General features: G+C 35.8%; 1 protein-coding gene across 6 annotated transcripts in view; it reads left to right on the top strand.

The window, feature by feature from the left end:
* HDAC9 (histone deacetylase 9) overlaps positions 1-14,099 on the top strand; it is a 1,006,394-nt gene that overhangs the window by 623,426 nt on the left and 368,869 nt on the right. For 4 of the 6 annotated variants that reach the window (XM_004602242.2, XM_055131822.1, XM_004602238.2 and 1 more), the window contains one exon: positions 7,356-9,978. In XM_004602242.2, the coding sequence (XP_004602299.2) occupies positions 7,356-7,670 (315 nt within the window). In that variant the 3' untranslated portion in view covers positions 7,671-9,978. Of the gene's footprint in view, positions 1-7,355; positions 9,979-14,099 lie in introns of those variants that run through there. The other 2 variants (XM_055131803.1, XM_004602237.2) reach the window with 1 other exon arrangement.

The following is a 14,099-nucleotide window of genomic DNA, read 5'->3' as shown; positions in this document are numbered from 1 at the left end:
ATACTCTCTTATTGAGGACGGAATGTTCTGAAGGTTAGTCTTATTTCCACATTTGTCCAACTCCATTTTATAGCTGTCAGAGGAATCATTTGATCTTTTGCAAATAAATCAGATCAACTCAGAACATGGTAAAAATGCCCCAGTTGCTCCTCGTTGTTTGTAGGGGAAAATGCACACATATTTACATGACCTACAGATTGTTGTGAGCTGCCTACTGCCCCTTCACCGGTCCCAGCTTCTGCTTCTCCCAATACAAAGGGCACTCCAGCTGCATTGGCCTTCTCTGCAGTGAGAAGGGAAACTCCTTCCATCACCAGGAGTTATATTAGCCACATAACTGTTTGGAACCTTCAGATCCCATGAGTCTATAGACACTGCTCTAATTTGATAGGTTAGCCTGGACCTTGCCTAACTGAAGAATCCTCAGAGCCTGGCATATAGTAAATGTTCAATAACAATTTATTGAATAAAAATGGGGGGTAATATTTCTAAAGTAGCTAAGAAGAGGGAAATTATCACTCTCTACCATAAGTGACTATTTATTTAAATTATCGATGCTAGGATAGTTTGAGACACCCCACTCCCCCAAGGATATTTTAATTGCAGGGCTTGTTTTAGACAATCATTTAATAGTACAAAGAAAAGCAAGGATTTAAGAATTTGCTTAATCCCTGGATTAATTTTGTGTCTTCAATACTGGTAAGACAGAATGTTTTTAATTTTTAATTTTAATTTTTATGAATAATGAGCCAGGATTTAGAAAATCTTTCTGCTTGTCATTTAATTTTGATTCTTCTGGCTATTTTTCTGTGTTGCACAGAAGCTAAATGACATGGAGCATTTTGGCTTGAGGCAGAGTTCTTCTCTATAGAGACCTCAATTTGAAACCCCTCCAAGCTCCGCATCTTGTTTTGGAGAACAGTTGGTACATACCTAATCTATTTGTGAATTGAGATGGAGTCTTATCATTATTTAAAAAATCTAGTTTCCTTGGAGCTTAAGGAAAGTGTTATTTCAAAAGAAGAAATTTAAAAGTATTCGAAAATTGAAAAGAAAACTTGTGCTACTGCATTTTTTTATGGAAAATGTCTGAAAAACTGAAGCGTAACACCAAGTCAGTTGTATTAAAGGTCATTTTGCATAGTTTAATAACCACATGTACACATAGTACTTAATGATTTGTTGACAATTTCAGAAAATCTGATGCCTACAGAAACAGGTTTACATCTTATATACTTTAGTTCTTACTTGACATTCCAGATCTGAAGATATTTGTGGGAACATTGAATGAGTTAATATTCATTAAGAACATACTTTTTAAAAAATGCCTTCTCTAAAAGCACTTATATTGATTTCTGAACTTATAAATTATATCAAACAGAGATAAGATTAGATTAGTGGATGAATCTGCAAGATTAGCATATCATTTTCAATATAATTTAGGGGATTTTTAAACATCTGCCCAATATAATGTTTAACATGGAATATAAAACACTGAAATTTGTAGACTTACTGAAATTATGACTTCAACAGAAATCTATAAAATTAAAGTGTTCATTTGTAATACGTCAAATTTCCATGATATATCATGCTTTCTCTGTTTATGTGCATATATACATGCAAATATATGTATATATGTACATGCATATGTATATACATATATATGCATGTATATATTCATGCCGTAAAATATCTGGGTGACGTATATAAGCATACACATTATAAGCGAGAATGGTCATATACTGCCTGCATCCATGTTGGTGTTTGGCACAGTTGTTAGACAGTAGCATGGAAAATACAGAGACACGCTGACAGATGAGAAAGAGCACAGATGAAAGGAGGAGTAGAAGGAGCACAGTCATCATCTTCTTTATCTCAGCAGGGTTCCCAACCAGAGTAACTCACCTGGTGTCAGACAAATGACACACGGTGTGTTTTACAGATGGTGTTTCAGCCAAGATTCACATAGGCTCACTCATTTATCTGTCACACAGATGTTTTGTTTTGTGTTTTCTGTCCAGCCAGGCAACCGCTCAACTTTGCTAGGGGATCACCTCCAGATGTTCCACCAAAGGGAAACCCTGCTACCCCACTGAGAGCCAGCAGACAGCTCCTCCCTGCAGCTGGGGCCACTCAGCCCAAGCCAGGAAAGGGTTAGCCCCTCACCATCTTCGTAATCGTCCTGTTTGTAGTTCAAGAACACACAGAACACAATGCAACAGGAACACCGAATTTCCTCAGAGGTGTCAAAACCTTACAAATAAGACCGTGTAACTTTTTATTTTGAATCTCTGAAATGAGTCAAGCCAGCAGGCAGGCTTTCTGTGGCTTCATAGATTTCCCTTGCTAATATTAATTGCTGGTTTCTCCATATGGAAAATTTGACTATTTAAACAAAAACAGCTTTCCTCAACTATTTCAAATAAGTGTGGGTTAGCTCCCTTGATGCATTTATATTTCACAGTGCTCACTGTAGGAATCCCCATTTATCTCCTGTATGTTCTGTGGAACTTCATGAAGAGCACATTTTGCTACAGATGTGGGAGACGAGTAATCTTATATTTTTTCATATAGACATTGGCATTTGCTTTATCACTGGGGAAGAAATCTTTGTTGCTAAATGTTAAACAAGTTTTCAGATATGTATGAAGCTAATGAGTGAGAACAGAAACAAAAAAAACCTCTAGTTTTGACTTGTGCAATTGGGTAATTCAGATTTCTCCAGTGACTAAACATGTTGGGTTAATGTATTTGAGTAGGGTGGGAATGAATGTTGTATTTGGAATATTTAAAATTATATCTATTAAAATTATTAAATATTATCACTCTAAAATTCTAAACAATGTTGTAGGCAGGTCTGGAGCTTATGAATAACCTTGACATTGATTATATTAATTCAGTTGTTATCTCTTGTTTCAGAAAAGAATGCAGTATGGAAGAATAAAAGCAGTTCTAGGTTGCTACTCCTATTATAATTTTTGAGGTGATTGCTTCTCTTGGGCATGAAAATTCTTTATAAGACAATGTTTTAAAACTGTTACTAAATGTTTATCTGACTCCAGAATTTTATATTTATATGCTCTCCACCTATATGTTAACTGTTTCATGTCAGAAATTTTTTCTCTTAGAATTTATTAAGGGATTCTGCTATTGGAATATCATATTCCCATTTTACTTCTCTAGTTATCACAACATTATTTATGCTGCCATTTCCCCCATCTCATTTTCTATAGTACATTATATGTGTTGATAAAAGCAAAGGAACTAACTGAAACAAATAGCATTGTTTCTGCTTTGCACACTGAAAATTTTTGCACACCATTTCATTTCTGTATCTATGTGATTTAGGTCAGAAATACCAAGTTTGACTCATGAACTAAATGGTGAATTCTCTATGCTTCTTCAGATATATATATATACGTATATATATATAAACAGGATGGATCTCAAGTTTTCTCTTAAAATGTACATAAGATATGTGTAAGATCTGCAAAGTTTATCACTATTTGAGATTTTCTTATACATATTATCAGTAGCAGTTGTGTTCCAGTGAATTGTTTGTGATAGAGGGGTAGATCAAGGGACCTTTCACTTAAAAGTGAAATGAGACTATTCCAACAAGAAGGGTCAATGTGTGATAGAGGACAGAGTGGTTCATTGCTGGAGTGGATAGGATACAGGGCATAGCCTAAGGATTAACTCAGAAAAGTAACAGAGATTTCTTTCATTCTTACGGAAGTGGAGATGAGTGGGGCAGTTAAAGCTGATGTTATATGGGATGTTGGGTTTCTTTACTGATGCTCCTATTTCCTTATGAAGCAAAAGTGTCAACGGGAGTGAGAAAAAATCTGGTTGCCAAGGTTTGAGGAGGGTGGAGATCACTTTCCTCAAACATTGTGTGAACGTGTGAACGAGTTAACCAGAGAAATGCAATGGGATTTCGGGTTGGCACTGGGGCCCATTTGAGGATGATAATTATTAATTTGAAGAGGAATACTCAGTATTACTACTGTATCAATTTCTTTGCTTTCCAACTCACTCAGCTGCTTAGATTTACAGAGAGATTTATTGTAAATTGATGTTCGACGGCTTATTTGTCCAGTAAAACCCACACAGTGCTCACTGCTTACTCCTGGCCCTGTGCTCAGCAATAAATCCTGGTTGGGCTTGAAGACCATAAAGGGTCCTGGAAATTCTGGGTGGGCCATATGCAAGGCAAGTGCCCTACCCACATACTGTCTCTCCGACGCGACCCTGAAATTTATATTTAGTAGGATGTAAAATGATGGCCAAAAACCAGTTCTGGGACATGATCTCAACACTGGGAGATGAAGTAGAGTGTAGAGTAAAACCATTAGGTGCTAGAAGTAAAGGACAGTGAGCGGCCAGTTAGTCTAGGAAGGAGAAGACTAACAGCAGAAAAGTCTTCTTACCTGGTGGGCAGTGTTGGTAATTTCATTTTGTTTATTGGATACTCTCTGTTGTGAAATATCCAGAAGCCGAATAAGAAGCAGGCACCCCTACTATGCAGTGGCTTCTGCTGTAGACACTGGTCAGGTGCTCCATGGTTGACCTTCCGTGAACGACCCTCAGTTCCTGAGCTATGGGTCACTTGTCCCACCCCAGGGAGCTTTTGTTTTTCACTCATCTTCACAGTGGGCCCTTATTAACACAATCTTTTTGACCCCTTTCGAAGATGTCAGCTTGATGCACAAGTGTCCTTGGCCCACCAGTTCTGAGGAGCTGGCTCCCATAAATCTTCCCATCTAAGAGTCACTAGGGAGAGAAGAATTCTAAAACCCAGTCAGGATTCAGAAGAAAATCTTTCTCAGGGGTTTTCTAAGTCTCTTTCACCTGACACCGTGTTTCTTAAATAAATCTCTTCTCTCTACAAGATCTTCTAACCTGCTCTTGTGTCTTTGAGGGGTATGGGGAAGGAAAAGGTCACAGGACTGACCATAATGTCTCTGTCTAGAATGTCTCTTCATCTCCCTTCTTATCCTTGACATTTTGGTTGTCTGGGACTTTTCCATTTAAAAACGAGTTTCAATTTTCATGGCGTTACATGTTTTTTCTCTAAAAATCATGAAATATTATCTTGTGTGGGGCTGGAGAGATTTTATAGGGTCTTAGGCACTTGTTTTGTATTCTGCTGACCCTGGTTTGAATCCCTGACACCAAATATGGTCTTTGAAGCACCGCCAGAAGTCACTCCTAAGCACAGAAGCAGGAATAGCCCTAAACACCACCACGTGTGGTCCAATCCACGCCCCCAAGCCCATGTTTCTACATTTGTGAAATCCTCGTCTGAGAATATTTCATTATCACTTTTCTTTGTCACTCTCCATTTTGTGCCAAATACTATGTGTTTAAGACATAAAGAGATGTTTAACATTCCTAATTGGCATGAAAATCTTGCAGATAATTTTCTGAAATGAATTTTAAGACATTTGAAACATGATGAGTGTTTTCCATATACCAACTTCCCAGTAATAATAGAAATTTGCTTATGTTGAATTTAGAATTGGTCATATTTAGGCTTTATGTGTGGCTGCTCCTAGGTTAAATTGTATTTCTCTAGAATCTTGTTTGCAACCAAAATACATTATACTAGTGTCTCAGCATCCTTTTCAGCACTCTTTCCATCTTCCTGCGTTCAGTCCTCTCTGGCCCTTTAATGTTCAAACATACTGGGCTCTATTTCTAATAGACACACAAATCGTAAGTCAGAATTACTCCCCACACTTATTTCCACCCCTCTGTACACATGTCACATGCATCTAACTCACCCTTTCCCATCCTCTATGCCACAGCCTAAGCATACAACCTCCTCAATAAAAGTTCCCTTATAATTCTCACACCTAACCATTCATATATATCCTTATTCTAATCAGTATGAGCTATAATAACACTTGATGTTTCTGTAAAACACACCATCCAAGAAGATGAGAATACATTTGATCTATTTGGTGCTTTTCTAACATTGAACATTGAGCTCTGTGAAGGCAAGACTGGCTTCCTGCCCCCTCCGGTCCCACCCCAACACTAACTACTGTGTCTTGATTACTTGGCATCGAATATATTACAGTTGAACAAATGAATGAAATTTCCCAATAATTCTTACAATGAAATTGAAGGGTTGGGCCATTTGAGATTATGTGAACAAGGGAGTGTCTAAGATGTTAACAAACGCATCAGACTTTGAGAACTTCTGTATGAGAACTAGACTTGAATTTTACATAGAAAAATTTACATTCTTTATTTCAGTTATGGTACTCTTTTATGGGGGTTGGGGAGGCTTGCTTTCTGAACTCAGACCTTACTCCTGGCTCTGTGTCCAAGGATCATTCTTACTGGGTACTGTGATTGAACACAGGTCAGCCACTTGTAGAACAAGCGCCTTATCCCACAATACTGTCTCTCCAGCTCTTTAGTGATGATATTGAGTGCACTATCCATTGCAATAACTAGCATTTGCTTACATAGGCACTGACTATGCGGAAAATTTTAATTACTCTTGAAAATACTGCTTTATATCTATGGGTAATCAGTTAATGGGCTCACTAACAAATGCAACAGAAGTCCAATCTGAAACAAAAGCACCTTGAGAATATATAATATTTACTGCAATTTATAATATTTTGCTATTATTTAAATTAGGTTTACTGTCAATTTTTAAATCATTGAATAGTTAATGAAATATTTCTAAGATTAAGTTTGATTTAATCGATGAAATAAAAGGTCTAAATAATTTTGAATTTTAATACTTATTTCTATCCTTTTATCTCCATTTGCATATGTTCATCTTTTTTAGTATTCTCAAAAGTTTTAAAATTTTGTATCTTTTTAAAGTTCAAAATTGCAAAATCATTATTTGTGTTTAAAAGTTATATATCAAAGGTATTTATCAATTGACCATAGAAGTATAGGAAAAATACATACTGTAGGAGTATTAACATTTATGGCTTTTTAAGTAGTGGTTTAACATTTGTTTAAGAAACATAATGTTGTAGAAAATCTTCATTATCTTTTCATCATTTTTATCCCATTTCCTAGCTTATTTAGGTTGAACTGATTCACTACAGTTTATTCTTGTGAAGGATCCGTGATTTATAATAAGAAACAAGACCGATTTTTGAAGCTTCATTCTAGTATGAATATAATAGGAAATAATGAAACTGCCTAAGATTTAGTGTTGTGGAGGAATTGTGTTGCATACAAATTCATCAAGAAATGTGTTTCGTGATTAGAAATCAAAATGGACTGGAGGAGAGTCATTAGAATAAGTGCATTTTGTTGCTGTCATCTTGTGGAGAACTATATTAAATTTTAAACTTTTATATAATCTTTTCTAGCTGCTTTCAAAATCCATTGAACAACTGAAGCAACCAGGCAGTCACCTGGAGGAAGCAGAGGAGGAGCTTCAGGGAGACCAGGCAATGCAGGAAGACAGAGCGCCCTCTAGTGGCAACAGCACTAGAAGTGAGGGCAGTGCCTGTATGGATGACACACTGGGACAAGTTGGGGCTGTGAAGGTCAAAGAGGAACCAGTGGACAGTGATGAAGATGCTCAGATCCAGGAAATGGAATCTGGGGAGCAGGCTGCTTTTATGCAACAGGTAATAGGCAAAGATTTAGCTCCAGGTTTTGTAATTAAAGTCATTATCTGAGTATGAAATGCATTGCAGATTTTGGAAAATGGATATTTTCTATCCATTTAAACCTCTGAATGATATAAATTTTAGTGTTTATGGATTCTAACTAGTGCATATATATCTATATATAGGTCTCTGTGCAACCTGATCTCTATATAGATATCAAGGTTGCATTGAAACTCTACTGGTAAGGAAATCCTTATTACACTAAAATTATACTACATAAATATCCAAGTGATTAACCAGGCTTTAAATTCATCCCAAAGCCTGCCATACCAATTACTTCTAAGGAAAACGAACTCTCTGTTTAGTTTATGTGCTGAGATCTGTGACTGTGGATCTAATTTCCCGGTCTGATCAATGAAACATTCAGTTAAGTTTTTTTGTTTTGTTTGATATAGAGAATTCAATTTTCACACCATTGTACATAATGTATCATACTTCAGTCTTGAACACTGTTAAAAGTAGTCTGCCCCTTTATTCCTCTCTCTTTTTTTGTTAAGTGAAATGTTCGATTACCATACTAGTAGTCCTAGGTTATTATGTAGATTGCCATTGAAAATCTTAGGAGTATAGGTGGTTTTAAATACATAGCTGCAAATTACAGCACTATTCTAAAGATTACATTATGTCTCACCTAGCACTGCTCATCTTATTTTTTACCTTTTGTTATTTGATGATATTGTCTATCAAAGAAAGATGAAACGAAGCAGATGCAAATGTTGGCAAGAAGTAATATGCAGCATTATACAGTCCAATCAGATACCAGATTTTTCTACAGCTGTAGAAAACACAGTAACTGTATGATTATTATCTGATATGAAGTCAAAACCATGTTTAGAAGGAGAAAGTCTATCATGTTTTATAACAGTTATCACTAGAATCTCTTAAACATAATTCCATAATGATACAGCATATACCATACCAGTTTGGCAAATAAAAATATAGGCAGTTTAAACTTAACAAAAGAATCTACTTGTACATACTATACCTTCAGAAGGACTATGTCCTTTGATGCTATGAAATACAAACAACTTTGAAAGCAACAGAAGACTCTGTTTATTTAAGTCAGTTCTTTGTCAGGTTCCTGCTGTTCTACAGAAAAGTGATTCTATGAAGCTGAACAGGAAATGCCTTGTGGAAACAGGAAGTCCAAGTGATTCATGTACTGAGGAATGTAGGGAAAAAAACGGAGGATAGTGTTTTACTCTTTCTGTTTTTAAAGGGCACTCTATGAATTGATTTATTGTCTAAGAAAATAACACCACAAGTAGGGAAATTGTTAAGGAAGCTTTTCACTGGAACATTTCCTTCATACTCCCTTTTGATATGTTTACCTTGTTTTATAGGTTTACTTTTGTTAAGCTAGTTAAAGATTTGTTGTATTAAACCCCTTTAATATGGATAATCTAAATTGACCTAGAATCTTTGTGAGGTTTTTTTCTATTAAAATATTTATATTTCTAAATCCAAGGTATTTTAAGGTGTAGTATCCTGTTTCAAGGAGATATAGCAGTTTTGCCAAATGTAGACATTGTACAACTGTATGTTTTTGGCACGTGTTGTTTACATTTTGCTGTGACATTTAAAAATATTTCTTAAAAAAGGTTACTGCTAAAGATACATTATCCTTTTTTTAAAAAGTCGCCATTCAAATTAAATTAACAAAACTAAAACTTAAAAAGTTTAAAACTTTTCCATATAATGAAAGTCCTGATAATTTGACAAATATCTATAATAGGCAACACTTCCTTTTACCAGCATCTTTTGGTTAGTGTATTCCTCCAAATTAAAGTGAGTTTTTGACAGTTGTTTTGCATTAAAATTATGGCATTCCTAAGATAAAATTGTCTATTTTTCCATCTCATAAATATTCATTTCCTTCAAAGTCTTTTTTCAATCTCATAAAAAGGGATAGTGCATCTTTTAAAATACATTTTATTTGGGGAGGAACATGTGGCTGAGCAGACTTTTGTATAATATTACTTCAAAGATATGTAATCACAAACAAAAATCCTATTTTTTATAATGTCATTTGAGAGAGCCTCATCAGTACAGTTGGTGGACGTTAATTGTTTGAATTTGATAGTCTTTGAATTTAATCAATAAACTACCTGGAACCAGTGAAAACGAAAGCTGGACTTAAATAATCTTAGAACTAATTGATAAATGTCTCTTACTTTTAAAATCTACTGTATTTATTATAATTTACACCCTTGGAGGTGTTCTCTTGTTTTGTGTTGTAAATATATTGTTTGTATGTTTCCCTTCTTGCCTTCTGTTATAAGTCTCTTCCTTTCTCAAATAAAGTTTTTTTAAAAGATCCCCTTCATACAGTTGGCTTTGTGTAAACTTGATATATTTAATTGAACTCGAAACTCTCATACACTAGGTCTTATATAACAAAATATATCACCATTCTTCGTTGAAACAAGACATAAATATATTCTGAGATGTCATAATGCTATTAAAAGTAATAAACCAATTAATGATTTTAAACTTTTTACACCCACCAATATCTAATCACAAACACATCTAAAATTTGTTGCATTTTAATTTTCTTAATGTGGCCTTTATCATATTACACTCTTTGATGTCAATTTGTAGATATAAAATCTCATGCAAATAAATGCCAGTTTCTAACTTTGCTTAAATTTTTTTAAAGTTAACATGATCCCGTGAATATAAAAAGCACTCACTAAATATTAAAATGAATAGATACTGTGTATCATAATAGTTGCATCATTACAGTGAGAGCCTGACCTACAAGGATACCTGTATATAAATGAAGAGAGAAAACAGTTATTAAATGACCCCACCTTGTATGGATTCAGTAATATTAATATTAGAGCGAAGAAGAAAGATCATGATTAAGGTAATAGAAATGACCACATACCTCCCATGGGCCATCCTATAATCTCTTCTTCAGGTTATTTTTTTATTAAACTTAACAGCCATGTGTCACTGTATATTTGGTTCAGTTAGTTAAAAATAGCCTCTATATAATTTATTCCATTTATTTAAGTTCAAATGGTGACATGCGATTTAAAGTTACTCTAAATTACCATAATGCTACATTTGACTATTAAGAATTCTGGACCTATAGCTATTGACTATTATAAAACGTATTGTCATTCTGCAATGCCATTAATTTTATAATTTGGTTAGAATTATGAAAATACTATTAATGTTAGTCATCATTTCCGGAAAACTACCAATGAACTATAAAATTACAAGAATAACTCAGGACTAGATATCATATTTCATAAGGGTTTGATACTATAGATTGAATTTTCAAAGTGTTATAAAAGTATCTGTTTCAATAAAAGCAACAATCTCATACTAGAAAACACTTTTAGAAAAGCAAATCATTTCCTCTTGTGGCAGTAAACTATCCCCTCATTCGGAAATACCAGACTTTCTGAATGGACAGTATTAGTTTTTTATTAGTTTTTAAAACTGAGAAAGTTTTTAAGAAAGTTGTTTTCCACATTTTTAAAGGTATTAAAAAGGAATTTAGTCTTTTTTGAAATTAAAACACACATTCTCTCTAAATGCAAATATATATACACATATATACTTCTACCTCTGTAAGTATATAATTAGACAATATTTTAACATTTCTTTGAGAATATTTTTAACAATGTGAGTATATAATTGAGTGAATACAATTGTCAATTAACTAAGGTTTATAGTTATGATCAAGTATAGTCAGTAACTAAGAGATGCAAAGATGGTGTTTGAAGGTTAGAATACTAATTCCCTTTATTATTGAAAATATTTTCATCCAGGTTTGAAAGGGAAATATGTGAGAAGTTAATCAAAGAATTCAGACAAATAAACAGGATAACAAGTTGTGACTTTTTCAGAATTTATTTGCTTAGATTTTAAAGTGCTTCTATTCACTTTATAATAGCTTTGTTTGGAAGCATATCAATTGTGTGAGGTTAGAAAATGCAACGTTTGGGGACCGTCTTCATAGGCAAACAACTTTTACTTTTAACTTTTGCAAACCTACACTATATCAGGTTTTGTTATAAGCACTTGACATTTATTAATTAGCGTAATTCTCACAACTCTATAGGGTAGGGTTTATTATAGTTCCATGGTATAAATGAGGCCAAAGAGCACAGAGATTAAAATTACCCAGTTGGTGATAGTAACTTTTCCTCCACAGGCATCATTTCCAGCTTTTATCACTGTGCTTCGGCTTGAGCGATAGCACAGCGGCAAGGGGTTTGCCTTGCATGCGGCTGACCTGAGTTTGATTCCTCTGCCCCTCTTGGAGAGCCCGGCAAGCTACTGAGAGTATCCCGCCCGCACGGCAGAGCCTGGCAAACTACCCGTGCCATATTCGATATGTCAAAAACAGTAACGACAAGTCTCAAAATGGAGATGTTACTGTTGCCTGCTCAAGCAAATCGATGAGCAGCGGGATGACAGTGGCAGTGACCACTCTGCTTTGTGCAGTGATTCTATTTACATGTTCAGATTTTCTTTTTCTTTTTATAAATTTAGTCACCATGAAATCACAAAGCTATTTATGGGTTCTTTTCAGGCATAGAATATTTCAACACCCATCACTCCACCAGTGGCCACTTCCCTCCACCAATACCTGCCCCCTCCCTCCACTCTGTTTATAGGTTTTAATCCCACTCTCTCTCCCCTACCTTCTACCTTTTGCATTTCTAAACAGTTTTGAATCAGTAAATTATATCTTTTACATAGCACTGTAGCACTGTCATCCTGTTGTTAATCGATTTGCTCAAGCAGGGACCAGTAACGTCTCCATTGTGAGGCTTGTTGTTACTGTTTTTGGCATAACGAATACACCACAGGTACTTTGCCAGGCTCTACCATGTGGACGGCATACTCTCGGTAGCTTGTCGGACTCTCCAAGAAGGTTGGAGGAATCGAACCCGGGTCTGCATGCAAGGCAAACGCCCTACCCGCTGTGCTTTCGCTCCAGTCCGTCTTTTAAATATTGTTATCACTTTATCACCATCACTGTCATCCCATTGCTCATGGATTTACTCAAGCAGAGCCTGACAAGCTACCTGTGGCGTATTCGATATGCCAAAAACAGTAATGATAGGTCTCATTCCCATGACCCTGAAAGAGCCTCCAATCATTTGGAAAGATGAGTAAGCAGAGGCTGCTAAAATCTCAGGGCTGGGAGTAATATAGACGTAACTGGTGCCCGCTTAAGCAAAAAATATTGTTATAAATTAGGATACTATAAATATTTTTTGACTCACAAATAAGAGATTTATTTAAATCTTCTGCAAGTTATGTTCAGCCAGTTTGTATAATAAAGAATTGTGTTTCTCTTTTCTGACCAGAGCCAGCTCTGGCATGAGGTGAAACAGAATGATTGTACTTGGGGTTCGTTTTGGCAGGGAATAGCGAGAAAGGAGGAGAAAGGTACTGGACTTGCTCTCAGCTCTTTTGGTATCTCTCACCTTCTTTCTCATGGAAGGCGGAGTCTATATATATTTTTTAAGTCTTTCATACATTTCTGTGCCTGCTAAGCATGCACTCAATAAACATTCTGATCTGAAATAATCTGTATAAAATCTTGGGGAAGGGACAAACAGGGAGATATGTCTTAAGTTTAAGACTTCCTGTAATATTCTAATTTAAATGTGCATAGAAACCTAGAGGAAAATTGTTGACTTTAGATTTGACATATGCTCAGAGGGTCTGGTTCTGTGGTGCTGACATGAGTCCAGGAATTTACTTTTCTGAACCCTTTGGGAGAGTTTGATTTAGAAACTGTGATCTGCAGATGGCAGAGCCCTAATCTGAATCCTAAAATCCAGCCTGTTTTTTTTTATTAGGTCTAGGGAAGGGGCTTCGAGGAAGTGCTTAGGTCTGGTAAGGGCCAGTCCCAGTGACACTTGGCCATTCAGTTTAATGCTAGGATCCCTAGTGTGTCACCTGCATGGGGCCTAAAATACCAGACTCCATCACGGCACTAGATATAGCCTGGTAATGCATTGGGAGGGTCTGATTTGTTGTTCCTTTTCTTTGGGAGCCCCACACAAGTGATCAGGGTTGACTTCTGGCTCTGTACTCAGGAATCATCCTAGTGGTCCTCCCTGGGAATCAAGCCAGAGTAAATCATGGGCAAGGCAAGAACCCCAACCCCTGTTCTATTTCTCTGGCCCCGATCTGATTTTTATTGGATTTTATCTAAGATTTTTGGGCTCATGTTGCTAACTTTCAAAATAGAATGTCATACATTATTTATGTTTCATTATGTTTTATCTGTGTTTTAATTCCACTATAGGCTATTCTCACCACATTTACTGCTATCACTAATGTTTGGCTTTTAGGTCACACCCAGCAATGCTCAGGGGTTACTCCGGGCTCTCCACTCAGGAATTACTTCAGGCAGTGCTTGGGGGACCATATGGGATGCCGGGGATTGAACCCGGTCAG

The sequence above is a fragment of the Sorex araneus genome, chromosome 1 (assembly GCF_027595985.1).
Source record: "Sorex araneus isolate mSorAra2 chromosome 1, mSorAra2.pri, whole genome shotgun sequence".
NCBI classification, from domain to species: Eukaryota; Metazoa; Chordata; class Mammalia; order Eulipotyphla; family Soricidae; genus Sorex; species Sorex araneus.
This window is presented reverse-complemented; position numbering and strand designations above follow the sequence as displayed.